At 38.0% G+C, this 27,739-nt stretch overlaps 1 protein-coding gene across 2 annotated transcripts; it reads right to left on the reverse strand.

Moving 5' to 3' along the window:
* Positions 1-23,261: 23,261 nt before the first annotated feature.
* On the reverse strand, positions 23,262-27,080 carry arl4aa (ADP-ribosylation factor-like 4aa). 2 transcript variants are annotated; one of them, XM_085423764.1, is made up of 2 exons: positions 26,991-27,080; positions 23,262-24,714 (listed from the first exon to the last, which is right to left on the reverse strand). In XM_085423764.1, exon 2 carries the CDS (start codon positions 24,610-24,612, stop codon positions 24,010-24,012), a length of 603 nt encoding a protein of 200 aa, XP_085279890.1. In that variant the 5' UTR covers positions 24,613-24,714; positions 26,991-27,080; the 3' UTR covers positions 23,262-24,009. The 2 variants fall into 2 exon arrangements, with proteins under 2 accessions (XP_085279890.1, XP_085279889.1); XM_085423763.1 differs by lacking the exon at positions 26,991-27,080 and adding an exon at positions 26,291-26,699 and having other exon boundaries at positions 23,263-24,714.
* Between the last annotated feature and the right edge of the window lie 659 nt (positions 27,081-27,739).

Genomic DNA, 27,739 nt, shown 5'->3' on the forward strand with positions numbered 1-27,739 from the left:
GGAAGTACTGACCTTACTTTGAGTTTGATTCCGTAAAAAGTGACAAAAACATTAGTGTCCGCTGTTCACTGCGTGGGAAGAAAACTTCTTTTTACAGTGAAAAAAACCCCTAAACTTCTGAGCAAGCACCGACAGTACCCTGCCACGGGAATGTGAAACTCCCAGATCCTTCCACTGACCGCTGCGACACATGTGCACCAGGGCAAACCTCCGCCTGCCCCACTCCTGCTATACAGGTGAAAATAGAGCAACAGGACCGCTGAGTCTTTGATTTCATTTATTTTCTGCTGTGTTTCACTTGCATTTATTTGAAAGAGTGACTGTAAACACAAAAAATATTTTATTTTATATGCTGGAATATGCAGAAAATAGGTTTAAATTAAATTTAAATTAAACAAATTTCTTCCAGTCAGAGAATGTTGCATATAATTTAATGTTTGCTTCAAGCTTAAAGTTAAAATAAAACTAGTTTCAAAAAGAGACTTTTTCATTTGATTACATTTTATATGATGGATTATGCAGAAAAAATAGAATTGGGCTGAAAGATCTATCGCTTCATTACCTTTTCAGGTTGTACATCATTTTTTAAGTAACTAATTACTTTTGAAAATAAGTAATCAGTAAAGTAAGGGGATTACTTTTGGGGGAAGTAATCAGTAATTAGTTACTGATTACTTTTTCAAAGTAACTTGACCAACACTGGATACCACACATGAATCATATGCGGTAATTGACAGACTGGTGTGTCAGGAACAACCTTAATCTGAACACCAACAAAACAAAGTAAGTGGTCATGGACTTCAGGAGGCACAAAGCTGAGCCCACCTCTCCACACAGTCTCAGTTGATGTGGAGTGGATCTCTGTTAAATTCCTGGGTACTTACACCTCTGAGGATCTTTCCTGGTGAACGCAGCATCTGTGCTAAAGAAGGTTCAGTAGCACCTCCACTTCTTGATGGTTTTCAAGAGGAATAAAGGATGCTGCTTGATGACGGTTGACAGTTGAGAGTGTACTGCCATATGCTATCACTGGCCAGCTGTAATGTGGCTGAAAAGAAAGGACTGCAAAGGGTGATAGGTAAAGGGTCTTTTCAGAGCAAAAGTATCATTACAGACCACTTTGATACTGCGCAAAATTTGTTCAGTATACTGCCCTCTGGAAGGAGGTACAGAAGCATCAAAAGTAGAAAAGGTAAATTACGAAATAGCTTAGAAAATAGCTTCTCTTTTCAGGGACACTAAATGCACCCTCCAAACTCCTAATCTTCAGAACATGATTTTAGAAATAAGTGGGTACAGTAACTACATCCATCTTTAACACTGTCTTTGGTATATAAAAAACACACTTCCACAAAGGATACACTTGTGCATCCTCCATCACAGCTCCTCTGCCAAGTCTCTTCTGTCCTTAATCCTCTTCCCTTATAATGCCTCTAAGGAGTTGAGACATGTTTGAGATTGACTTCTGGGTCACAGACATGTGGACAGAGAGGTAAATTAAAGAGATGAGAAAAGCCCTGTTTTTGTTTGTTTGTTTGTCAGATTGTATGTATGCTATGCTCATGTTTCATCTGAGCTCCTACACCATCCTCATGAGTTTGTTTGTTTTATTGGTATCCCCTTACCATTACCCTTAGTCTTAAGTTTTCTTCCTGGGGCACTCCATGATGGATATACATACAACTGACATTCACAAAAACATCACCATGAAACAAACAAGATCTTTAAATACCAATAGTATTTGAATTTACAGAAGAGAAGACATTAAAAAATAATCAAAATAGATATGAGTAAAACTGTTTTCATAGAATAAATAATCATTGTAATAAACGTTAGTAATAAGCATTCGTTTGTTTCTTTTCCAGTTTTGTATATGAATTAGTTTTCATCATTTGGACATTTTATTTTGGAGTTATCACCGTTTAATAATGTTTGCTATTTGTTGGATTTGCTGATTTTTAATTCAGCATTTTGTTCCTCTTTCACTACACATACAAAAATACGGTCATGTATTACAATCAACTGGACTAATCTACACAACTAACTAATCAACACTGATACTGCATTAATGCATTTACTTGCTAGCAAATGCATTAATGTTTTTCTGTTAATGTGTAATAATGGCATACAATAAAGGGAACACTGAAAATAAAAGTTTTTAAAAAGTAAAGAAAATGATGAAAGTCTATAAATTTGAATAATGAAACATTTATGATGTAAAATACAGAGCATGTAAATCTGAATCAGAAAAACGTCTGACGGAGTTATCATAGCAACAAATATGCAACAAACAGCAAGCATGCATATAAAATAAGAGTAGAAACTGAGTTATGATAGATAATTATTAAAATAAATAGATAAATATAGAGATATAGGAATAAAATACAAATATACATATAAATATAAATATAAAAGGACATGTATATGTGCAAATATAAGTCGTGGTGTACAAAAGTGACAGGGTGCACTGAGGTGTGATTAATTCTGTTCCACATGTGTGGATCTGACCCATGTGGATGACTTAAAGAGACTGATAGCTGCAGGAAGGAACGACCTCCTGTAACTTTCGCTCAGACAGCAACGTTGAAGGAACCTGTTCAGTCTGTTTGCCTCCTTTGCTTTGATGGCTGCATGCTAGCATGCCACGGCAAAGAAGATGGTGCTCGCAGCAACAGACGATAAAACATTTAGAGCAGCTTGCTGCATACATTGAAGGATCTGAGCCTTTGTAGAAAGTAAAGCCGACTCAGACCCTTTTGGTAGGCAGACCACTTCAACTTGTGATCCAGTTGAACTTCCAGATAGTTGTAGGATGTGACTATTTCTCATCAGTCCCACCAATGTAGACAGGGGAGAGTCGGGATCTGTTTCTGCCAGATGAGTAAAATGGCTGTAATGTATATGCACAACTGATTAAACAAGAAGCATGAAATTTACAAATAATACAACTCATCAGATACCTAAAGGTAGAACACTTCTACAGTTTTACTCAAATAAAACTAGCTAAATCAGCTCGAAATACTTTGCCAGTATAAGTCTTTTTCCCCCCTTTACTAGTATTTAGCTTAAAGTGTAACTGAGTCTTGCTTGTGACTCTGAGTCTATAGACTTTTACCATTACTTGTATTTTTATATAACAGAAGAAATTGCGGGAAGTGCAATGCAGTGCTTTTTTCTAAAGATATGGTAGCTGTCTATTTCTAGTGCGATACTTCTCAAAAAAGCTTAATTGCTCTTTAGTGATATATTCAGCAATTCCTAAATACCCATCAAACTATGTGATTGAACAGGAAATGGATATAGTCTGACCTGCTTGAATAATTCAGGCTTTCATTTAGGAGGACCACATGCAATCAATCAGCAGCACAGGGGGAGGGAAGTCATTTTTCATTACTTGTGCACATTGTGCACAGGTATGTCTACAAAAACAGATTAAAATTTCTTTCCATTGTTATCACAAACAGGCTGCTGTTATGCAACTGGAGGTTATTGGGTGAGGTATTTTGCTTCCTGGTCAGCAAGCATAGGAACTATGTGGAAAAGTGCATTTCCCTCCCCTCTGGCTTCATTGGGATGCAAGTGGGGTAAGGTCTTCATTGGATGTGAAGGCCTTTGTTTGTGTCTGGTTTTAAGTAGGGCCCATTTGTCCCACTGTCTCAACAGACACACGGGAGTTTATTAGCTGGAGGTTGACCTAGTTGACTCGTCTAGCCTGCGCTTGTCTATGAGACCATTTGAGAGTGTAAAGAGAAAAGTGGGGGTTGAGAACAGAAAAAAAATGGGAGGAACTGGGGTACGCCTGCACCTCCTCCCCTGCTGAGTGATGGGACAGCTGAGGGCAACTGCGTAGCAGCTAAACAAACCCACATTTTCTCACTGCTCTCACTGCAGAAATAGAACAGCAGCATCCATCCAGGCATTTGCAACAACTGATGCTGGAGGGCAAAATGCTGTTGTAATACTGCTCATATTACATGCAACAGATTATTAATTTGTATGAAAATATGAATAGGATTATTAATATAAAAAACTGCATTTGATTACTTTAAAAATCCTTGGACTTAATACTGTAACTCAATGCTGTTAAATTTGTATCTTTTTTTTCCTTCTATCTTTAACAGGAAGTGAGACTTTTCTCATTTCTTGCAAGACAAATTTATAGTAAATAGTAAACATTAACCCCGTGTTTTAAAAACCCTTTCTGCTCTTTCTCTGTGTTACTAAAGTATAGTAGCTTGGTTAAAACCTACAATACTACACTACCAGATGGGCCGATGGCACGATATGGCAGCCTCGCTTCTGTCAGTCTGCCCCAGGGCAGCTGTGGCTACAACCGTAGCTTGCCTCCACCAGTGTGTGAATGCGAGAGTGAATGAATAGTGGCATTGTAAAGCGCTTTGGGTGCCTTGAAAAAGCGCTATATAAATCCAATCCATTATTATTATTATTATTATTATTATTATTATTATTATTATTATTATTATTATTATTACTATTATTATTATTACAGTTACCTATTGCTCACATGTTTGCTGACATGTTACCTAGACTGATTTTACAAAGCCTACACTGATAGTCGCATCGTCCATATTTTCTTGTAGCCAGCAGGAAGTTAACACTTTCACCTGACGCATGAAAAACTGTACTGAGACTTATGTAGTAACCGGAAGAATTCCATGTCAAGTTTTTGTGGTATGAGTTAACCATACGTGTAGTTTCTCAGGAGGTGCACGTCAGGTTACGTAGAAGGTTGTGGCATAGGGTTAAAATGGGGTTCCATTTATGGCGCAAGTTATGATGCAGATGCAGAAGTATAATTCGCAGTAAGATCCTTAGTTTGATGGTGCATTCCTAAGATGAATTTGTGGGTTCACGGGCAGAATTCGAATGTGGAACTATCCCTCAGTTTCCCATTTGGAAAGTCAGAGCAGCCCCAAGAACCCTGAGCTAACAATACAAGATGGTATTGGATGTCAACATCAGTAAAACTGTAAAACCTTTGAACTGTACTGCCACTGTTGTTTATTTGTGGACTACATAAGTCATACACAAACCACCGACAAGGCTCTGTTCATGAATGTGCTGCAGCTGTGTTTTTAAGCCAAAAATATAAGTATTATACTGCATTGCTAATACACCTGAATGGCTCTACCGTGCTAAGAATCAAAAGAAATCCTGTTTTTCTTTTCATTAGATTTCCAAGGTATGTGGAACGCAGCATAAGACTGGGATAAGACAGAAAGCTAGCCTCAAAGGAAAACAAGCTTGTGTACCCATTGTGGTAGGATACTAGGAAGCTAATTGGAGAGTTGTGTCAGGAAGCCCATCCAAGTAACATTCATGCTAAATCAATTATGTGGATCCATCCTCTGTGGGAAACAAAGGGGCAGTTTTTATTTTTATTATGTTTTTATGCTTTTCTGCCCCCTAGTGGCCCAATTTTGTAAAATGCAGCTTTAAGTAGAAATATTAATATTACAATTTTAAAACATAGACCTGGTTTAAAAAAAGCGAAAACATTTAAAGCAAAACTTTAGTAGTTGTATTAGTGCTTAAGATTAAAAATTGAAAAGCTATTCACATACCAGTTGTTATCGGACTTCAATAAAAACATCCTAAATTTTAAATTATAGTCATCTGAAAACTGAATTGACTTTAGAATACACAAAACATCAAAATAAACATGTGTATAAAAGTACTAAAATCAAGGCCTTTGTTATAGAAGTACAACACTGATTAAGGTGGAGACGTAACTAATCATTTACTTGTATGTCTGCCTAAAACATAACCCCCCCCCCTCAAACATAGCTATAACTCTACCAAAGGCTATTTATCACACAGATTATGGAGATGTTTATGCGAGAATGGTGACTTCACTTGCTTCGAATGTGACATGTAAACACTTTTCAGACATCAAATAACTGCATGATATTTCACTTGTGATGAATAATAAGTGTAGGGCTTCTCGAAATAGAAATAGAACCTTTACTGTTGAGTAAATTAGCCTACTTGCGTCACTTTCCAAGACTGGAAGGACTTGCAAATATCTAAAGCTAAAAACATACAAGGGATCTAATCTGCAGTGCCTGTTAATTTCCATTGCAGTGCCCTCATTTCCTTGTAGCCATCAGGAAGTGATTTGTTTACATCCTAGAAACGCTTACAGCTCTTATCACCTTTTAACTGTGTTATACTACCTTTTTCTCGCTTCTGCTCTTTTAGTAATGACTGAATTTAGTCCTAAGGTTCCATAAAGTTCATCATATCTCAGGATGTTTTAGAAAAAGATATGCTGTCAGCTCTTACATGTGAATGTCTTAATATGCTTCATGCCAAATTTAAAGTAGCCTTATCAGCAGCAGCACCCATCAAAACGAGACAGAAGGAATCAAACAGGAATAGATATTTTGTCACCATTCCCAGACTGGGATTTAAAGCAGCAGATCAGAATGGGAATACAGACCCAACCCTTAAAATGTCACATGCCACAATATGTCACGTGTAATTCTCCAGGCAGTATTGCTAAGGTTAGGGGAAAAAACAGCTATGCAAGTGGTAATAATAGGTGTTGATGGAACGTGCACTTTTAGGTTTTGCTTCCCAGAACTGCTTCTGCTCGTGTGCTTGAGTGTGAGAGAGTGTGCAGGGCCAGTAGTTAAACACTTCCTGAAGAACTAGGATGCACCTGCTCTGCCTGAACAGTTCTTTTCCAACACGTCACAACTGTTCCCTGTAGTCCGAGTCCATTGTATAAAATGCTGCTGAACTTGCAGAACACTACACAGAGGTCACATGCTCTTATGATTTGTTGCAATGTTTACTTTCTGATCTTGCGCAAATCTAAGTTCTTCAGTATAGAGTCCAACTAATGTGGCTGAATTTATATTTATATATGAGTCAGGGTTTATCTAATAAATCATACATTGTATAAACGATGGCTGTGTCCCAATTCAAGGGCTGCATCCTTCGGAGGACCCAGCCTTCGTGGTCTACGTGGGCCGGGTCCACTAAAGACCAAGAAGGCTGGAAGTGTGAATATGTGATATCTTGATAAAACCGAGCAGATATTTGAAATTGACACACCTACATTCTCGCCTCAAAATATGTTGAAAGTTTATTTTGTGACCCAGAAAGAGTAATATTTCAAACTCTTTAGCTGCACTAATTTGCTATTGCTGTGTTTAAAAGTATTTTTATATTATTATACAAATATTATGAATAATAATTTAATTAATAAAGTATTGAAAAGAGTAGTAAGAGTCAAAGTAGAACTAAGTAGCTGCTGCCATTGTTGGAAACTGGAATTGGCTGGGCCACGCTATGAATTCTGGGATAGGTTGGGCCATGAAGAATACACCGAACCTACAAATTCGGGGAAAAGAAGGACGCATTTGTCAGCCACATTTGGAGCAGCCTTTGAATTGAGACAGCCTTCGTCATCTGGCTGTGATGTAATCGGCCTTTAAATGTGGCCTTCGAAGGATGCAGCAACTGAATTGGGACATAGTGAATTTGGAGCCTTTAACCTGCATTTTTGCCAAAGGCCATTAGAGGGCAACTCATGTGGTTGTAAGTGATCTTGATATATGGTCTCAACAAACATGATTATAGTCAGGGTTACAAGTTCCTAATTTTCTCAGTCAGATTCCACTCACGCTCATCATGTTTGGATTCAAAACAGCAAGATGGCTTAGGCCAAAAATGCTCTGTTCAAGGCTTCATAATAGCAGTTTTCTAACCAATGAGTGACATCATGGCGGTGACATCTATACATTATATGCAGCATATGGACTGATTCAATGCATTTTGCTCACTGTTGGAACACCAAGTACCTAAAGATAATTCCATTCATTCATCCATCCACCCACCAAGTCCTGCTGCTGGTTCTCCCAGACTATGGTGTTCGCAGGTCATCTGTGACATGTAATCTGTCCAGTGTGTCTTGGCTTTAGAGTGTCCTACAGTTGTACATGCCTAAAATACCTTGCATATTCATGTGCTTGCTATTTTTTGTGAAAGTGAGGCAAAATGACAAGTCATTGCTCCCACTGCAACAGATAGAAGATGTCGCCTTTCTTGCAACCTGCTTTCCTCTGAATATTTTTCCAACAGGTGGAAAAAATGTTGGCTATTACAGCAGACCAAGTGAAACAAAGAAAAGCTGTGTTAACTCCAGGTTTTCCCAAACACGTATAATTGTGATAGACATGCACAGTTTCTACATGGTTTCATACGGCAAATGTCCATATATCGATGGTGCAAAACATAAATACTGCAGCGATAATAGTGCTGTAAAACATATATGTAATCAATGATTTTTTTTTCGTTGAGCATGTTGCTCTCTTTCCTCCTGATTTAACTTCCTCTTTTTTGCGTCATCCACTTTTCCTTCCATTCAAATTTTCCCAAAGTCAACATGCATAACAGACACTGAAACCAACAGCTGGTAGAAAGACAAACTTCCCCTGAAACCCCCACGCTGAAGTCCCCTACTTATTTGACAAACAAATAAAAAGCTTTTAAAATCTAGATGGCCTCCAATCGTCACACATAAAAATATTATTATCTCAATAAACAACTTTGTAGATGTAGATGCTTGAGTTAATCAGGATAGCAGTTTAGGGGAATCACTAAAATGCTCTGATTGGTCCTTATGCTGAACAAGGAGTCATCTGTCTTTTCTAAAGGTGAACACTGGCTACTTTTGAAGTCTCTGCTTTCAGTCCTTGCTGTCTCTCTGAGCTCAGGGGCCCCGCTTCAGCATATCAACCCCTGCCCAAAAACAAAGCCACTTTGTGTGTGCGTGTGTGTGGTTTTCCTCAATGCCGCAAAGATAGATTGCTAATGAGGCTCTAGTCTTTAGACTCAGATCTGGCTTTGGGACTCTTGTATCAGATTTCAGCTCCCATTTATAAAAAGGGGGGTACCATTAGTTTACTTTTGTTTCTGAAGATCAAGCAGAGCACAAAGGAATTTTTAAACTTTTGTGTGTGTGTCTTTTTGTGCTTCTTTGGAATAGATTGAAGAAGACAGAATGCATTAGTGTTGACTTAGGTATTGTTTAAATCAGTTGCTTGTTGCACATCACATCAGAAACTTCAGTGAAACAGAAGGGATGTGCAACTACTGTGATAAAGAAACTAAAATAAAACCCTTGCTGGAGTGACCTGTTCTTTAGGTTTGTGACAAAGAACAAAGCACGAGAATTTAATCTGGGATTAAATGTGTCTATGAATGTAGTCAGGTTTGTATGAATGTGATCTGTCTTGTTGGCTTTTTTGACAGAAAAGTAAAACAGTAAATAATAAAGAAGCTAAACTCAATACGGTGAATACATGAAATCAAAACAATACCACTTGTTTTACCCCTAGCAACTATTTTGATTGTGTAGTATATTGATTTAAAGATTTTTACCCACCTGTCACTGGGGTCAGACAGGTGTTTTGCAACGTTTTTTTCAACATCTGTAACTCTCTTAATCCTGAACAATTTGCTCATTTCCAACAGTTCCTGAAAGCAGTGACTCTGTGCTTTTCTGTGATGTTAGGGTCATTATGATACGGTGTCCCAGCAGCCTGCGAATGAGTGAGTGTGATGAAAATTTACAGAAAACAGACATTTGGGCTCTTTTGTTTGGGCTCTCAGCCATACACCATATGGTCGTCTGCTGATCCAGTGAGCTACAGCGGCACCTACATTTGGGCTCTTTTTGCCATGTTTTTTAGTTTTTGCTATGTGCTGTGTTGTTTTCTATGTAATTTACGTATCTCCCCTTCCTGGGATTAGCATAATGACCCTAACATCACTGGAAAAAAAAGCACAAAGTTGACGCTTTTGGAAACCGCTGGAATTTTGCGATTGCGCCAACGGTTTATGAGTTACGGTAATTTGACCTAAAACCAATGCGTCGGTTTTAATGGGCTAATCTAAAGTCTCAGTAAATACTTCCTTACTTACTTTATCACCTAAATCACATCTTAATGTCCAAAATGAACATAATTCAAAGTGTACTTTATACAGCAAGCGTATCTTGCAAATTACAAGTTTATATGAGTGTGCAGTTTTCTTCAGTTTCAGTCAGATCCAGCACTCAATCACAAGCTTTTTGTTAATTGAAACATGACTTGAGATGCCTTGTATAAAAAAGAAAAGAAATGTAAGAAAATTTTTAAATAATTAGTATATGAATATGTGCGGTTTACTCTGCCCATAAAACAAAAACACATCAATGTTTAACAATGGCAGATATTCAGCTCCAGGTCATATTCTTGAACATTGCTTCCAGTATCCTTCTACATTGGACCACTCCCTAGAACCGCATCTGTTTTGTCATTGACCTCAAGCTTGCATGGAAGTAATCACCATTTTTCTGTGTCAAGGGCAATTCTCGTCATGTCATGGAAAAAATCTCTAACTAACTCGCCCAGCAGGTAGGACATGGTGCTATCATGGTGTGATATCTGTGGAAATGTTTAAATCTAGTAACAATTATTCAGTAACATGAGAACAGGTGACTAGGCGGGGATCTTTAACCAACCAATCATCATCACAAAAGGTTTCATTAGATGGATCCACAGAGCCATTGCTTTTGAATGTAAATCAACTCATTACAGCAGCTTGTGTCAAATGGAGGTGATGACGGATTCTTTGTTGTCACTTAACTCGTAGCCCTGTGCATACTGCTAAGGATTAAGCTGCATGTTGACTGTCACATTTCTAAGAAGATTGCGTTCATTTACAAGAAAGATTGTTCAGCTAAGTCACAGACTAACTTCATGTCATCCCACAGCAAAAAGCTCCAATCTGGCAGGTTATTTAAAATCAAACATCTGAACACATGAAAAAAATGCGACAATATTTGTAGTGTATTCTTGCACAGGTATTCCAAAAATGTACCTTTTTTTTCTGGTGGAAACACAAATTAAACAGAGATGTTACTAACAATTATCTGCAAAAAAATCAGACATGAATAAATGGGAGTTAGGAGTGCTCAGACAAAAGACCACTGTGGGAGTGAAAGTAGTAAGAGGCTTAACATTGACAGTACACGCTATGTACAGTGAATTTACTGCCACTGGAGATGGTGCAGAAAAAGAAAAGGGAGGTGAAGATTGTAGGGGTTGCAAACAGTCCTATATTTTATCCTGATAAGAAATAGGTGATGATAAAAAATGTTTGCAGAGGAATCTCTCACTTGTACAGCTACCAAAGGTATTTGTTTTTACAGGACAAGGCTACTTTTTATTTAAGAATGATATGTATATGTAAAATTTTGAAGTTATGGCATTTCTTTCCATACAAGAATAACAAAAACAGTTTATCTGTAACTGTAAAAATATTTCGATTGATAGCTTTGTAAGCATTGTCTAAGGTTAGATTTGTTGAAGATTTTTGCACGAGAGAAATAAGTCCTCCACAATGACAGATTCAAGTGATAGAATTATTAAGTATTTGTTTGTATATGTAAAATGATTATAAATTATGAAGATCCATATGAAACAGTTTGGTTTTTAAACATATTTGAAAAAGTCTACATTTAAGTCCAACTTTGTTTGTGCTGGTGTTCGTATAAATCTGTGGGTACAGTTTCACAGAGTGAAATGTTTGTCTAAATATGTAAAAAAAAAGAAAAAAAAGCAAGAAAAAAAAAAGAGAGAAAATTTAGTTATGCCGACACATACAGATGTGATCTGATGCAGTTTGCTAACGTTAGTTTATATCTTTGCACCAGCACTAGCACTCCATTCCACATTACAAAAAATGCATGTCACTTTCACACAGTGTCTGCTTTTCAGGCTTGGAAACTTTGACTTTATATACAGTTCATTATTGATGGTCTCATATTTTTGTGATCCACATTTCTTGATTGCTTTGTGTTTCCTGACCATCTGCCTTCCCAGGTCACTATCATCTGTGAGTTTCAGTCCCAGTTTCACTTCGCTCCCTGCTTTATTTTGAAGGTTAGTTTCTCATGTGGGTTTGCTTTTACTTCCCTCCTTTCTGTTAGATTTACATATTGAAAGAAGTGGATACAATTTACACCTACTGACTTCTTTCTATTGCATCAGTTGCATGCTTAAACTTTGCATAAATATGTACAGGATTTTATACCCATACTCATCAGAAACATACTTCTTTCTATTGCCGGATTTTTGATCTGAAAACTCGACAGATGTTTTCAACTAATTTGTTTTTTACTCTTTTTAAATTTACATTATGCTGCTAGGTTCAATATGTCATTGGTTTAAAATGATCTAGTAATAGATTTACAAATACAATTAAGCACAGTCTTGGTTTGGAAAAGTCTTGTTACTGTGGCTACCATATGTGCTGTGGGAGTCTGACTTTAATTTATTTTGATTTATGGCTTTGGGGGCAAGAAGGGTAACCCGCTACACTCCTGCACCCTCTCCCTCCTCCCTACACCGTAGGAGTTGGAAATCTGGTTCTCATAGAAAACCGGCAACCTGGCTTTTTCATTCCACATGACGCCTCTGCCACAACAGCAGGGGACATCCAAATGCTGACTTTTTTTCCTTTCTTTTTTTTTTTAGCTATTTTTTTAAGATAAAGACCTAATCTAGGTCTACAGGTGTTGACACCTTTCAGTTGCCAAGACAAAGAGCAGTCTTTCCACCCTCAGAGGTAAGACTGGTGTCCCCAGGCATCCCTGAGACTGGTGTAGATAACAGGGCCTCTCTGTGCATTAACAACCATGAAACTCAGACTCTGCAGAAACCTGAGCAATCCCGTCTTATCTGTTTCTTTGCCACGGCTGTGGGGCAGATGGTTCACATGTGCACCACCCTTCAAAATATCTCTGATCAATGTAACCAGGCATAAAACTTTAGATTCATAAAGCCAGAGGCTCCTGTGGTGAAGGGCCAGCTCTAATTGCCATGGAAATCGGGGCAGATTGAAAAACTCTGGCCAGCGAGTTGGAAGCGTTAATCATTGAGGAACATCAATATAACCGCTCCTCCCTTCCTTGTCCCTACTAAAAAAGGGTCCAGTTCATTATTCAGCTTCTCCTTTCTTTGCAGTTAATGAACTCCTTGCAGAGACTCCTCATGTTGTGGCTGTTTAAATACCTCCATCGGTGCTAATGCCAATATCAGGGGAGTCGTGCTGTTTATACAAACTGGAGGTCGGCAGCAGCCAGCTTCATTACAGGGGAGTGAAGAAAAACAACAAACCAGCTGAGACATCAGTGCCTCTTATTTACTGGTGGAATGAAATGATGTCTGTTAGGTTTCACTGCAGATTTCATTAAAGTCCAATGTGATTCCAATAAGAACAATTAGATTTTGAGAAATTGTGAGTGGCTCATTGAGACCTTCTATATTTAGTCTCAAAAGACATTAAAGAAAAGGTCAAGAAACATATGAATCAATGGCACAGGCTAAAATCCTTCAACTGGTTTGTGAAGTCCTTAATTTTAAACTGACATTTTATGAAGTGACTAAATTAAATCAGAATGTGCTAAATAAGTACAGGTTGGAGAAAGGACCCATGCAGAACATGCAGATTCCACACATACAGGCCCAAGTCAAACCCAGTACCATCTTTCTTGTGTGAGGCAACGTTGCTGATCACTGCACCACTCTCCTGTTGGACAATCAGAAGAAAGTGAATGGATGGATTGTTAAATCTTCTGGGTTTTGGGACTATTGGATTTCTGCCCAAGTCCTAATAAGAAGTTTCCAATTTGCAATCCTCTGTTTTGGTTTGTGATTTCATTGTTGTGTTATTTTGAAGAGTTTCACTGAGTTCATGAAATTGTGGTTACCTGTTTATGTGACAAGCAGTGTTTGGGAATTCATGGTGTTTATCCATCTTCATTTTCTGTATTTAAGTTTGTTATTCGCTTGATTTTAGTTTGTTCTGTGTTTCTTTTCCTAATCACTCATTGCACTGTCTCAAACTAGTTTTCTTTCTTTTTCTTATTGTTTTTACGTCTTTGGCTTCCAGTATTCTTTTGTCTTGGTATTTGTTGATGTCAGTTTATTGTCTCTGTGTTTAGTGTTTCTCTTGTTTATTCTGTATTTTACTTTGAGGTCTTCTTCAACACATTTCCATTTTCCTAATCAGCACTGTGTGAAAATAGCCCTCTATCATTACTCTTTATCCCAGTGTATGTTATCATCTCTGTATCTATTCCCTGTGTGCACCCCTCAGTCTCATGTTTTGGATTTTTATTTGTTCACCTTTTGGGCTTTGATATTTTGGCCTTTCTGTTAATAGCCAGTAATAAAGTCTCACCTTTTGTATTTCAGTTGGCCTCTTTAGACCCAAAGTAAATTCAGACATGGGAGTCTTACACTGAACATATCACAACACATTCCTTTCTTAAGGTAATTTTGTATGTCCTCTCAACATAGTTTCAACATTCTGTACAACACTGTTTTCTCCACATTGTGAAGCTATAATCTTAACCTTACCAACACTGACAAGATGAGGAAAAATTGCAGAGCACTGGCTCAGGCGGTATATCTTGAATATACCAGATCTCATCCAGGCTGGAGAAACTGATCAGGAGGGCTAGCTCTGTGGTCGGCATGAAGCTGGACACTCTGGTGACAGTGGCAGAGAAAAGGACATTAAAGAAACTGATGGACATTATGGACAATGCCAGGCATCCTCTGCACACGGCCATTAACAACCAGAAGAGTCTGTTCAGTGACAGGTTGCTTCTCCCAAAGACAAGAACTAACAGACTTAAAAACTCCTTTGTCCCACACGCCATCAAACTGTTTAACTCCTCTCTGGAGGGGGGAGGGAGGGGAAACAGGAGGACAAAAGAGGGGGGAACAACTAAGCTGTAGTGCCTCTTCACCTCACTGTGCAATACCTTTTGTGCAATACTTTTGTAAATAGTCAACAGTGCAATAGACCTCAATACTTGAAATGTGCAATTCACTTGTATTTTTATTTTTTATTCCTATTTATTCTATTTATCCCCTTCGTATATTTTATTTATATTGTCTCTGTATTTATATATATATGTGTGTGTGTGTGTGTGTGTGTGTGTGTGTGTGTGTGTGTGTGTGTGTGTGTGTGTGTGTGTGTGTGTGTATATATATATATATATATATATATATATATATATATATATATATATAAAATATTCTGTAACTCTGTAACTTCTGTCGGTGCTGTGCTTTTTTGGAAATCGAATTTCCCAGAGGAACCCACCCGAGGGATTAATAAAGTTCTATCTTATCTTATCTTATCTTATCTACATATGGTCAGAAAGTACAACAAAATGTAGCCTTCCAGTTTATTTACAGTTAGTTAGCTAGCAAATCAAGCAGTAAAGTTACGAAAATTTCTGCATTATCTACCTTGTACATGCAGCATTTTGATGGAGACATATAGAAAAAAGCCTTTCACAAGTTTCTAGAATATGGTAAATAGACTGGTTATTATATGGCACTTTTCTACTCTAAGCACTCAAAGCACTTTACAGAACTTCTCTCATTCACCAATTCACACAAGCACTTTTTTATGCTTTTCCTGTTTAAGTGCTTTCTTTCTAACATTCACACGCATTCATACTCCAACGGATGCATCAAAGAGCAACTTGGGGTTAGGGAATTGGAGATTGGAGCACCACCAGCCTTCTGATTAGTAGGTGACCTGCTCTACCTCCTGAGCTACAGCTACCCCAGTATTTACTCCAGTAGACATAAAAAACATTTACAGAAATACCTTTGTGGTACAATAGACATGCTTAGAATTACATTTACACACTAAAGTCTTGACGGATTTATGCATAGCTGATACAACTCAGTACCCAAGTGATGCACTGTATTCCTCTCCCATGCTCAATGTGTGCACTCACCTGATAAAGCAGAGATGCAATTAAAATATCTGCAGAGAGAAGTTATACATATGACCTCTGTGTGAACCAAAAGTCCGCTTGCTTTGGTTTAGGAGTTCCTTTTCATGGCAGACATCATTGGGAAGCGTTAAGATGAATCACTCACAGTAACTGATTTGAATTTCAATTAGGATAAAGAGGGCAGACTGTCTAGACATAACAACAGTTGTCTGTCTATATTCAAAGGTAAAAGGTTTCTAATAAATGAATTAACCTGCAGCAGATGCATTAAAAATATTAGGAGGCAGAAAAAGTAAGTGAGCATTTTAACTAAATCTAAATCTTGCACTTTAGTTTATTAAGCTTTGTTTGTTATTTTAATATAGTGTTGATTTCCCAGATTTGCTTTCAGATTATAACCTTGTTGTAAGATATAGGTTTATGTTACCCCTAACCACCTGGGTTTAATTTAGGTGATACAAATGTTTCCTAAATTGTACTGTTTTATTCTTTTTCCTAAAGTTATCCAATTTGTAGGGACAGCAGTTATGCATTTCGTTATTTTTTGTCATATACAAAGTGTAATATATGATATTCACAAGAATCATGGCAAAAGTTGAAAATTCTTAGATCAGTGTAGGTGCAAGCAGTTAACCTTTGATTTGGAAAGGGCAACAAATCAGAACCACTGTCTTAAAGTAAGGGGAATTAGGTAATCAAGGATTGTTTTGAACTGTGAATCATGCAAAGCTACTAGTAGAGAGCATAACAGGTTCCTGTCAAATGCTGCAAAACTCATAAATAGTAATAGATATTATATTGCAAACTCTGGGGCCTTTCATCTGCGGAACGATGAAATGCTACCAAACAAATCCGAACACAGTGTTCTCCACAGATTTCCCTATCAGTCAGTGTGCAAACATAAAGCACTGGGGACCACAGCCTAAACCCACCCTAATCCCTTATGCCCAAACAAGACCAAAGACAGATTTCACAGGCTTGTGCCTCACAATAGCCAGACTGGAGGGGACACAGCTCTTTGTGGACCAGATTTGTGTGTGGACATGGGTGTTGAGTGAGTGCAACTGGGTATCACAGAGTTCAAGGTCAAAATGAAAGAGAGAATGAAAAAGTAATTTGCCCCTCATCTAACGCACTCACCCACGCACATACAGATTTCCCCTGTTCCCATTCCAGCTGTCGACAGCCATCCTCTTTCAGATGAAGACTGAGAAGTGAAAGAGCAATCATCACCTTGACAAAGAGGCTTTCACACAAACTGAACCGAGGAATGTCATCACATGAAGACTGTCAACAACCCACGGCAGAAAAACACTCCTGAAACACACCAGTAATGCCTACAACAATTAGTTATGCATGTAGTTCTACTATAGTGTGTTTTATTTGCATCACAAATGTCCGGCAACAGATTTTGTTTATACCAGGTTGTGTTTAATTACATATATGTACCCTGAATATAAATCCCAGTAATCCATATTTGTAGGTTTAAGAAAAAGACAAAAAAAAATAAAAGTTTGATTTTATACCTGATGATGGTGCTTGAAAGGTTGCATTTACTGAGTGTAGATTACACTACTCTGTAAGCAGGAATCTGTTTTTTTTCCACAGTACAAATGTCTAACAGGTGTGCGCACTGCATAACACTTAGTTTGATAGAGCAGTACTTAGCTTTTATAAGTTGGGCACTATCAGTAAAAGTCTTCAGAACGGAGGCTAAATTTTCCAGTTTAAAAACCTTAAAGAAAGTGAATGATTCTCTTACACACTCAGCTAAAGCAAGGTTTAAAGATGGGATTCAAGTCCAATGGCCTGTTAACATCCTGTTTGGAAAGATTTGACACAACTGTTTCTGTTCACCAGTTTTAAAGCACACATTATTTTTATATATTCCTAAAAAAAAATAAAATCCTACAATTTGTCCTTTTCTCTGGACTGAATGTGAAATCCATGACGCAAAGACTGTTTTTGGGTTTTTTTGCTGTAATCCCAGCATTTATATAGGTTGTAAAGTAGTGAATTCAGCACAACATTTCTGTCAGTTTGACCTCTGTTCACTTTGGCACAGCTTACCCTCTATGTATCGTAAGAATTAATGAAACCAGTTTTTCGTCTCTGCACCAAAGAAAACAGGAGTACACTTCTGTAGCTCCTCAAACCGTGTCTTCCTCCTCCTCCTCCTCCCCACTTTCCCCTTGCAGGTGGCCCCGTTCGCTACTTTGAGCGAGGCTGCAGGGCTGCAGGAGGAATTCACATGTAAATAGGCCACTAGCTCTCAATAGACTGGGGGGAAGAAAAATGAAACCCGTCATGATAACCTTGCATAATAAGCAGGCTACAAGTACGCATGTACTGCAATCTCCTTTTTAAGTACACAACAGGGTAAATCTCAAAACTCAGCAGAATGAGAGAACCCTCTGGAGGCTGATTTATGGGAAAGTGCAGTGGTGCAGTTTGACACAAACATTACTGTCACAGGCATGCAGCACAAGTATGTGTATTAACTTGTTCCTGCTTTATCTGCAAGCGGTTTCTTTCAGTGCACCAAATGTGTCCACATCCTTATCTCCAAAAAAGCTTTCTTTGTGAAACAGTCTATATTTAAACGCTTGCATTGGAAGGTAAGGAGTATTAACTGTGCAGTCCCAAGTTCAAGGTCAAAAAAGATATTTGCGAAATGTGAGCACATGTGCTCACATTTAAGTTCACTTTCAGTTCATACCTAATTTGACCTTATTTCTCTGTGAATCATTTACGTTTAATATGAAGTTCATACGAGTGCAAGTCCTATCCATACCAGCCTCCAGCTTTTCCTGTCACTGCAATTTCATGTCTCAACATTTTGCAGCAAGGCCAATTTAAAACAGCATATTGTAAGCATAAATAACCACTTGCATACAACATCTGAAAAGCCAAGTACATGTTTATAGTGTTTCTCTGGATAAGACTCGTGGGGATGCAGTAGGTGGTGTGCATGGAAAATCATTCTTGAAACCATTAGGTTTAACTTTAGTCATGCTCTCACCCACCCACCCAGCAAACATTTGCGAAAAAACACACTGAAAATTTATTTTGAAAAGACAGTGACTTTGGAGAACATCTAAATGTTGTACATAGTTTTTGTTGCAAACTGAAATATAGAAAAAAAAATCATCTTTTAAAGCTTTCAAACATTGCCTAAAAAGATCACCCTTTCTGTTAGTTGAACCGTTAAAGAATTGTTTTCCATTCATCTACAGTACTTATCTACCTAGGGTCTGAGTGCTTATGGGAAATATGTGGGAAATCCACACATTTTGGACACGTACATAAATCATAGTCAAATCAGGCATAGCTGCCCCCCCTCTTTCTGTCATTGTTTGGTTAGAGTTAGGCACCAAAACTAGATGGTTAGGTTTGGATTAAATATAGCCTTTTGCATGGTTAACCACACAATGTAGGAGTTACAACTGGTTGTAAATCACGTACAGAGATATTTTGGTCATTCAGCATTTATGAATTGTCCCACCCAGTTAAAACTTGTTGAAAGTATGACTACTAGATACATACACAACTTTGGGATTAGGTTAAAAAGTGAAATGTTTAAAGCTTTTTTTTTCATGTCACTGAAAAGACCCTTTATGTCTAAAATGGTTTGAAAGTAAAGGCCGTCTCTTAATCCTTAACATCTCTTAAAATTCTACAGACTGCCAGCAGATTTAAAGACAGACCCTTTGGACTGTCAAGTAACATTGCTAACCACTTCACCACCCAAACACTCTAGCATATATACTGGTGGTCATTCATTTATGTGACTTTCTGGCCAACTGTAACTCTGAAAGAAGCATTTTAATCAAAACAATCTAGTGAAAGATCAAAATCCTTGACCTATGGTGTGATTTTTTTTACTGTCACCTTTAACAAACAATAATTTACTTCATCTTAGGCATATCTTCTTCTCCATACTATAGCCTCATCCTTCAACAGACCTTATGGCTATTGGTTGTTGCAGTATTTACAATCACCTATGTAAAAATGATGAGGGAGGGAAATATCACAGGAACAAAGCTGACAGTATTAGAAAGGAGGTACAAACCTCTTACAGTTAAAGAGTCTGAGTTTCCACGACAACTTGCATTCCTACGTTGAGGGTGTTTCAAGGGCGTGACTGTGTTTAGCAACACTGAGCATATCATTAAAAGCAAACTTTGACACGAGAATTTACAGTGTGGAGAAATCCTCCTGAAACCAGCACCTCCTCCCACTTTGCTTCTGTCACTGGTTGTAGAAAAATCTGTTCTCACGTGGAAGAACATTTTGTACCATGTTCAGCTTCATGCCGCCCAAGCTGGAAAACAACTGCCAATCTCAATCATGCCTCAGGCAGTTGATATGGTTCCAGTATAAAAGCAAAAATTAGTGAGAGGTGTTGTATGGATGAGGTATTGCAGTTTGTGTGCTTTTTTTAAATACATTGTGAGTGTTTTTGTGTCAAACACACCATATGAGGTTAAATGCTTAATGGATCATACATGAAGAGAACATCTATTCACCGTAATTCACTTTTCATTGAGGACACAGCACTCTTACAAATAGAGGGTCCATTTCTGACCCTATAGGTATATCCTATCCAGTGAGCGGCAGTTCTGTGGGAAAATGCCTTGTTGATGCTAGAGGTCAGAGGAGAATGACCAAACTGCTTTGAATTTACAGGAAGGCAACAGTAACTCAAATAACCATTAATTACAACCAAGATATGCAGAAGAGCATCTCTGAATGCAGAAGACAATGTACCTTGAAGCATGTAAGTGCTGTTTCAATATAAATTAAGGGTACAAAGGGGTCAATTTGAAATTCTATTTATCTTTCAAAGTTGTTTTAACCCTTTCACGTATAGTTGTCACTACAGTGGACAGCCATTCAAAGGCTGTTTTCTTGTATTTGTTAGTGTTGATGGTATACTTGCACATAAACCACTACATTGGACACTGATGTGTCACTCCATACAGTTGTCCACCTAAATGGACATGTAAAAAAACTCTTTGAAAAGTACATGTGTGAAAAAAATGAAGTTCAAATTTTTTTTTTCATGCCTAAAGATGAATACAAATACTTAAGAAAAATAATCCAGATTGAGGTTGTCATAATTCATGCGTGAAAGGGTTAATATCAAACAAGTGTGCAAAACTGATTAAAATAAACATCAGTGTTCAGCCTTGATTCAGTTAAATTTAGGTTGACAGTCCAATGTTGATTTAACATAGTTTCAATGACTGTTTGTTATCTGGGAGATAGGCTACAACAGCAGAAGACCACACAAGAACAGGAAACTGAGGCCACAGTTTGCACAGGCTAAATAACATTGGACAATAGAGGGCTGAAAAATATTTGCCTGGTCAGACGACATTCAAATGACAGGGTCAGAAAATAGTGTAAACAGCATAAAAGCATTGATCCATCCAGTCTTGTATCAACCCTTTTGACTGCTGGGGGTGGTATAATAATTTGGGCCATGTTTTTGTGGCACATTTTGAGCCTCTAAGGCAGGCCGTATTGTTTAAACAATACTCAACAGACACTGAGTGTTGCTGACCATTTCTATCGCTTTATGACCGCAATGTACCAATCTTCTGATGGCTGCTATCAGCAGGATAACAAGTCATATCACAAAGTTCAAATGATCTCAAACTGTTTTCACTTAATAAGTACTGCCTGTGTAGAATGCCATTCACAAGACTTTATACTGATAAAGATACAGTCAGATACTTTTTTGCTGAGTGTACAGGAATAAGAATGGATAAAGAACAGGACAGAGTGAGCCCATTGGAAATACACTAAAAGTATGTATAATTAACTATTGTTTCATCCAAAAAGTATTTAAAAAAATTATGCTTCTATAACCACCATATTTATCCTTACCAGAATCAACATGTGCTTATGGACATTTAAACTGTGTCCCAAAAACTAATACGCAACTTGGTGTAGAACCAGTAATTATTAGAATTCTCTGGTGAGTGCTTCAGTAGAAATGACCTGAGGAACATAACAAGACAAAACAAGATAGGACACATAAAATTGACTTGCGCACACACAGAAAGCTGACGTGGCTTGCTTGCAGAGAGAGGGAAGTGGAATCAGGAAAAGTGTGAAAATGTCTGTGCCCCTTTGAGTTTCCTTCCTTGGCAAACAAGAGGCACCTGGGCTTCTAAATACAAAAACATGCTTCATCATTTGACAAAAATGAGTCATTCTGGCAACCTGACAACAATGTAACCAAAACACTGTGTACCATTGTAGCATTTATTCCTCCTTGCTGTCTTCCCATTAGTTCCTGTTTCCCTCTGCCTTTAAATACTGAAAGCTACTGAAAGTATTCCTTCATTTACTTCCTGCTGTTGCCTTTCAGTCATACAAATGTGTAAAATCCCACACTAAGGACATAAGCTTATCCTTCTATATGTGACAGGCCCCCTGGGAAACAGCACCAAAATCCCACATTGAGGTTATAATTATGACATTTAATTGGAACAGATATTTATGTGGTGAGGAAACTTGGTGATTTAGTCAGAGCGGAGTGCAAACTACCAATCTGCATCACACAGCTATTTTAGAAAGCCAGCTGCTTCTACACTGGCCTGCTGGGCTTACAGTCATTAATTGTTTCAAAGGAATGAGAGAACAAATGGCATTAATGCAGTGGACAAAATATCCTCGCCAACTCAGTCCAAAAATACTCAGTAATGCCCCTGGCTTCACAGTCTCCTTCCCCAGCCTGTTGTACTGGGTCAGGCCTCCAGACTGCCCTGACAACATTTTCAAGCTCTGAGGACAACATGTCTGAGCAGTAACGCATCAGTGCACTCTTTATCCCACTGCACTGAAGTACGCAAAAGCAAAAACACATTCAAACTTCTTTTTTTTCCACTAAAGAGATTTGGCTTGTGTTTTTGATGACAATTTGGGGCCAAGATGTTAATGCTATTTTACTGTCAGTTTTACAGAAGGTTTGACTTCTGTGTGTTCTTAGCTCATTAGAAAACACTGAAACTGACAATCTGTAGGGAAATACAGGCTATGATAAGACATGTCTGAGTTTCCCGGGACACAATCTTATAAATGGAACTTCAACCTTTGGGTGTGTTCCTGTTCCACACAATTAGTGTGCAGGCTGCGTAAAATGAAACCCAAAAAGAACGTGACAATTAGAGGTCAGGTTGGCTGAGCATGCATTTTGGAAACACTCCTTATCACATGCAAACACTAGACTTGTAACATCAGCTAGTCAGCAGCTCTTGAATGCTTTAATGCCTTGTTGGGAAATTTGTTTAACAAACTGCTAATTATCTTTTTCTGGAGACTCAAACCAGCTCCTTAAAGCTTAGTGTTGCTATTATTTGAATAAATGAGCCTTTATGTGGCTGCTGTTTAAATATTAACTGTTAAATAATAGCCACAATATCGCAGTCAATATTGCTCTACATGTTTTATTCAATAAAACATATTGCATAACCAGTCTAAAGACAATGAGGCCAATGTGGACCAACTACTGTTCAGTAACATTTGCTGTACATGTTTCTGTAAAATCTGACATAACTTTTATCTTTTTAAAAACTCCATAGGAAGTGATGACCTAAAGTGCTTTGAAAAAAAGAGCGATATAAGACAGCAAGCACACGCATAATAATAATACAATAAAAACATAATACTTTTCTTTCACAAAGTCCAGTGTAAAAAAAACCAAAACAAAATCAAAACAACAAAACAAGTCAGAACAACACATGAAATAGTAAAATAAATCATTGTTCAGCCATTCACCAAATAACCCTTCATCTAGGCCAAGTCTTTTCTTAAATTATTTTTGGTTATATTGTTTGGAACAGACATCCTTAAAACAACTTCTATCGCCCTTCCAGACCCCAAACCCTCAATACTTTGCAATCCATATAAATTCTTTATAACATATCCACACATATCTGAAACTTTCTCATCTTCATACTGCATTCCTTTATGTGCATTTCTTGATCAACAGCATAAACATATGACCATAAACATAGACCGGGAATCCTAAAGCTCAGTTTTGACTGATAAAACTCAGCATACTGAATTTAAACCTGAAGCTTAACAGGACAAATTCCTTTTTTTAGGTTTCCTTCATACGAAACAATAGGAACGTCTATCTCATGAAAAGTTTATCTCTTTTTTCTTTGCTGCCGAAGCATTTTTCTCCTTTTCAGTATCATCTCATGGAGTTTGTCCAGGCCATCCCTGAGTCCTTCTCCTATGATGGCACAGGCTGGCTGCAGATGCCAGGGTGTAGCAGGGCCCAGTTCTTTCAAAGCCAGCAGTTTCTCAATTTCAGCCAATCCTAGAGAGTGCCTCAAGTCCTGTTTGTTGGCGACCACGAGCAGGGGAACTCCCTGGTTCTCAGAGCTCTTGGCGATTTTATGGAGCTCTGTTTTGGCCTCTTCCATGCGCTCTGCATCCACAGAGTCCACCACGAATATGATGCCATCTGTGCATCTCGTGTATGACTTCCACAGGGGGCGCAGCTTCTCCTGACCACCCACATCCCAGAAGTGGAAAGTCACAGTCTTGTGGCCTCCCAGTGGCACTCTGACTTTCTCTGCATTGAAACCTTTGGTGGGAACAGTGTTTACAAACTCATTGAACTGCAGTCTATACAAGACAGTGGTCTTTCCAGCAGAGTCTAGTCCAAGGATGGCAATGTGGAAAGACTGGAAGAACGGGATGTTTGAGAGACAGCTAGGTTGTTCCGAAAATCCATTCCCCATCTTTTCTCATGGGGAAAGGCAGGTGAATTTGGAAGGATTGAGCCAACTGTCCAACAGATGTCCAAAGAACTGTTTAGATTCCAAAATGATGGCACCAAGTACCTGAAAGAACATGGATGGGACAAAGATTACATCTAATTTCCAAGGATTCTCAGGTTCAAAGACATTACTGCTCAGTCAGTAATATAACAATCTAGTCACTTAGTAATAAACAAGAGTCAAAAAGTCAACAAACTGAATGGTGTAAGTTACATAACAAATTCTATTTATTGGTTAATTTAAGTCACCTATTACTGATCATATCAAACCAAGTCAGCCTGTTTCAGCAGAACTCCTACACGTACTGAACTAGGCGGGGCGGGGGACAAAGATAGGATTTTATTATAGTAAATTCACTTGGGGTCAACATATGGTGAACTTTGGTTCACGAGTTTGGAGGTACAAAAAATAAATACATTTAAAGCTAAAAAATTAAAATCAAGCAATAAAATCCAACACATCTTTAAACTGGAAAGCACCAAAGTCAGAAGAAGAATACTTTTCCCAAGTTAGACCACTAAGTGAAATAGAAAAGAAAAAACAAACAAATAAACAAACAAACAAAAACAAACACAATGGCTCAAATGTCCTTAATGGGATAGTTTTCCTGTTCAGGAGGCAAATACTACATAAAAAACCCCACACAAACTGTCTAACCTTAGCTGAGCTTAACTTAAAGCTTATAATTACTTTTTTAGCCAGCAGGTTAAGCACTGGTATACCCGTTTCCAGTTTCAGAATACTGGACAATGCTGAACATAGTGACTTCTAGCAAACAAAACTGGAAAATATTTTGTCAAGGCTAAAACAAAGATAAAAGCTAACGCACTACACTTGTGTATTTGTCAGTTGGACTGACTCCAGCTGATGTCAATGCTGCTCAATGCTTACTGAATGTGCAAAGGTCAGCTAGTGCTTTCAGTTCAGCTGCCCCCAAGTGGCCAAAAAAAACCCCCAACAAATGACAAATGGAAACAAAAAAAAAACCAAGCAAAATGCAAACTTTGAATATGAGAATATAAAAGACTATATCATTTGCTTTACATAGTGAGAATGCTACCAAACTATTAGTATTCAAGCTATCAATAAAAACATTCACAATCAGCATTAAAAAGACTATACTTCATTATTTCTTTTTATTATGGTGACACTGAAACTGTGACCATGCTTAGTCATGGTCTACCAATTTATTTTAACATTAAATACTTTCTTACATAATAAATATGCAAATCCACTTTTTATTTCACCCTCAATATCCATAAGTGCCTACTCACTGAATGACAATGTGGCTTTTAAGATGTATAGATATATGTTTATAATTATTATTACGTTCACTTGCGGTGTATCAGAGTCAAAGCATTATTATGTAAAGTGAATTAAAGATGATAACTTTCAATTACTACATTGCATACTGGCTGAAGTCCCTCATAATGGAGCTCAAAGGGGTACTTAAGTTCAAATTACTGCAACTCATGTTTCATTACACGGTATTTATGTATTATACTCGATCCCTAATTGCATTTTAATACTTCCATTTATCACGATATGATTCTCCACTAATTTTGCAGTGGTAAGGTCTTTAAATCGAAGGAAAAGAAAATACGTTTTTATTTCTAGTAAAAAAAAATGTGTTACATACCCTTCATATGACGATAAGATAATACAGCTAATCTCTCTGGACAGAAACGCGGTCGTCTTCTGCATCTACAGCGTCTGAAATTCAGCTCACGGTATATTTTCCTCTCTTATTTCCGCAAAGACAGCAGCAAAGCCTTCGCCAGAAACTGACACACCATGTCCGTCTGTCCTCAGTGTCCCGTATGGATCTACCACTGATGACACTGCCGCTGTGTGTGCGCACAGCCTGGAACAACGCCCATACTGACACTGCGGGACCGCGCAATTGGCGTGCCCTCATTCCTCTGTCAGCCGATTGGCTAAAACAGCTGTCAATCACATTTCTGCCCGGGAACGCAGATCACCTGTTGCTCTGACTGCCCGTCGCACCATTTTACTCCGGACGTCAGTATTCTTTGATTCTTGATCCGCAGTAAGACGTACTAATTATGCGTCAAGTCAAATTTTCTATTAAAAAAACCGCCGGGGAGGTTATATTTAAAAATAATATACAGAACATGCATACGGCTGGTTATTACATTTAGAAATCTATTCTGTCAAGCAAATGCAGTTCACAAAGAGCTCAAAATACGTTTCTAAGCTCTGTCAAGTCTACAACCCTAAACATTTATCATAATAATTATTGTTAGCGGTATTTTAGCCTTTATAAACAATTAACATGGTTAATTGTTAGTAACCATTGTAAATAAAATTTGAGTTACCTTTGATTCAGCTAATGCAGGCAGTGTACTTTCCCTTTTTGACCGCGCCAGATCTCTGTGTGTGTGTGCGTGTGTGTGTGCGCGTGTGTGTGTGCGCGCGCAGAAACTGCACCGCCCCCTTCGGCCGCGTGTTTTTGTTTGAAATGATTGGTCAGAGGGCAGGAAAAGCGCCTCTCTCAGTGCAGGCCATCGCAGAAAGGATAACAAACAGTATTTGGCCCTTAGCCACTGCCTTGCATAAGCAGTCTGTGCTGGACTATTTTAGCGCCTTTGATTTGTTTATTTTCACACAAACCCACAAAGACAGAATAATAGAATACACAGCCTAACACCGGACACAGAATCCGGTAGCACCATATGGTATGTATCCATATAAATAGCTACAATATGCAGCACACCTTCCCAAAAATGGCACAAAATTCAAGCACAACTGCTGGAAGAGGGAAGTATTGATGGAGGATTTTCTTTCAATGAATTGTATTTATAAAAGGCAGCAAATGTGCTGTCATAGTATATTATATAGTATATTATTATATTATTATATAGTACTTTAGTCCTGTTACTGAACACTCAAAGCACTTTCACACCACAAGCCACATTTGCTCATTCATGCAGAGAATCATGCAGTCATTTATTATATTCCTTTCACCAACATTGGGTGCAAGAATCTTGCCAAAGGACACTTTTGCATGTGGACTGCAGGATTTAGGGATCAAACTACTGACCTTGGATTTACTAGGCAATTTACC

This window comes from Rhamphochromis longiceps, linkage group LG11, assembly GCF_057381845.1.
Source record: "Rhamphochromis longiceps isolate RC_006_pf linkage group LG11, R_longiceps_female_GT1.1, whole genome shotgun sequence".
Lineage (NCBI taxonomy): Eukaryota > Metazoa > Chordata > Actinopteri > Cichliformes > Cichlidae > Rhamphochromis > Rhamphochromis longiceps.

Coding starts and splice junctions, on each gene's coding strand:
- arl4aa (XM_085423764.1), bottom strand. CDS start 24,612: ATGGGGAATGGATTTTCGGAACAACCTAGCTGTCTCTCAAACATCCCG.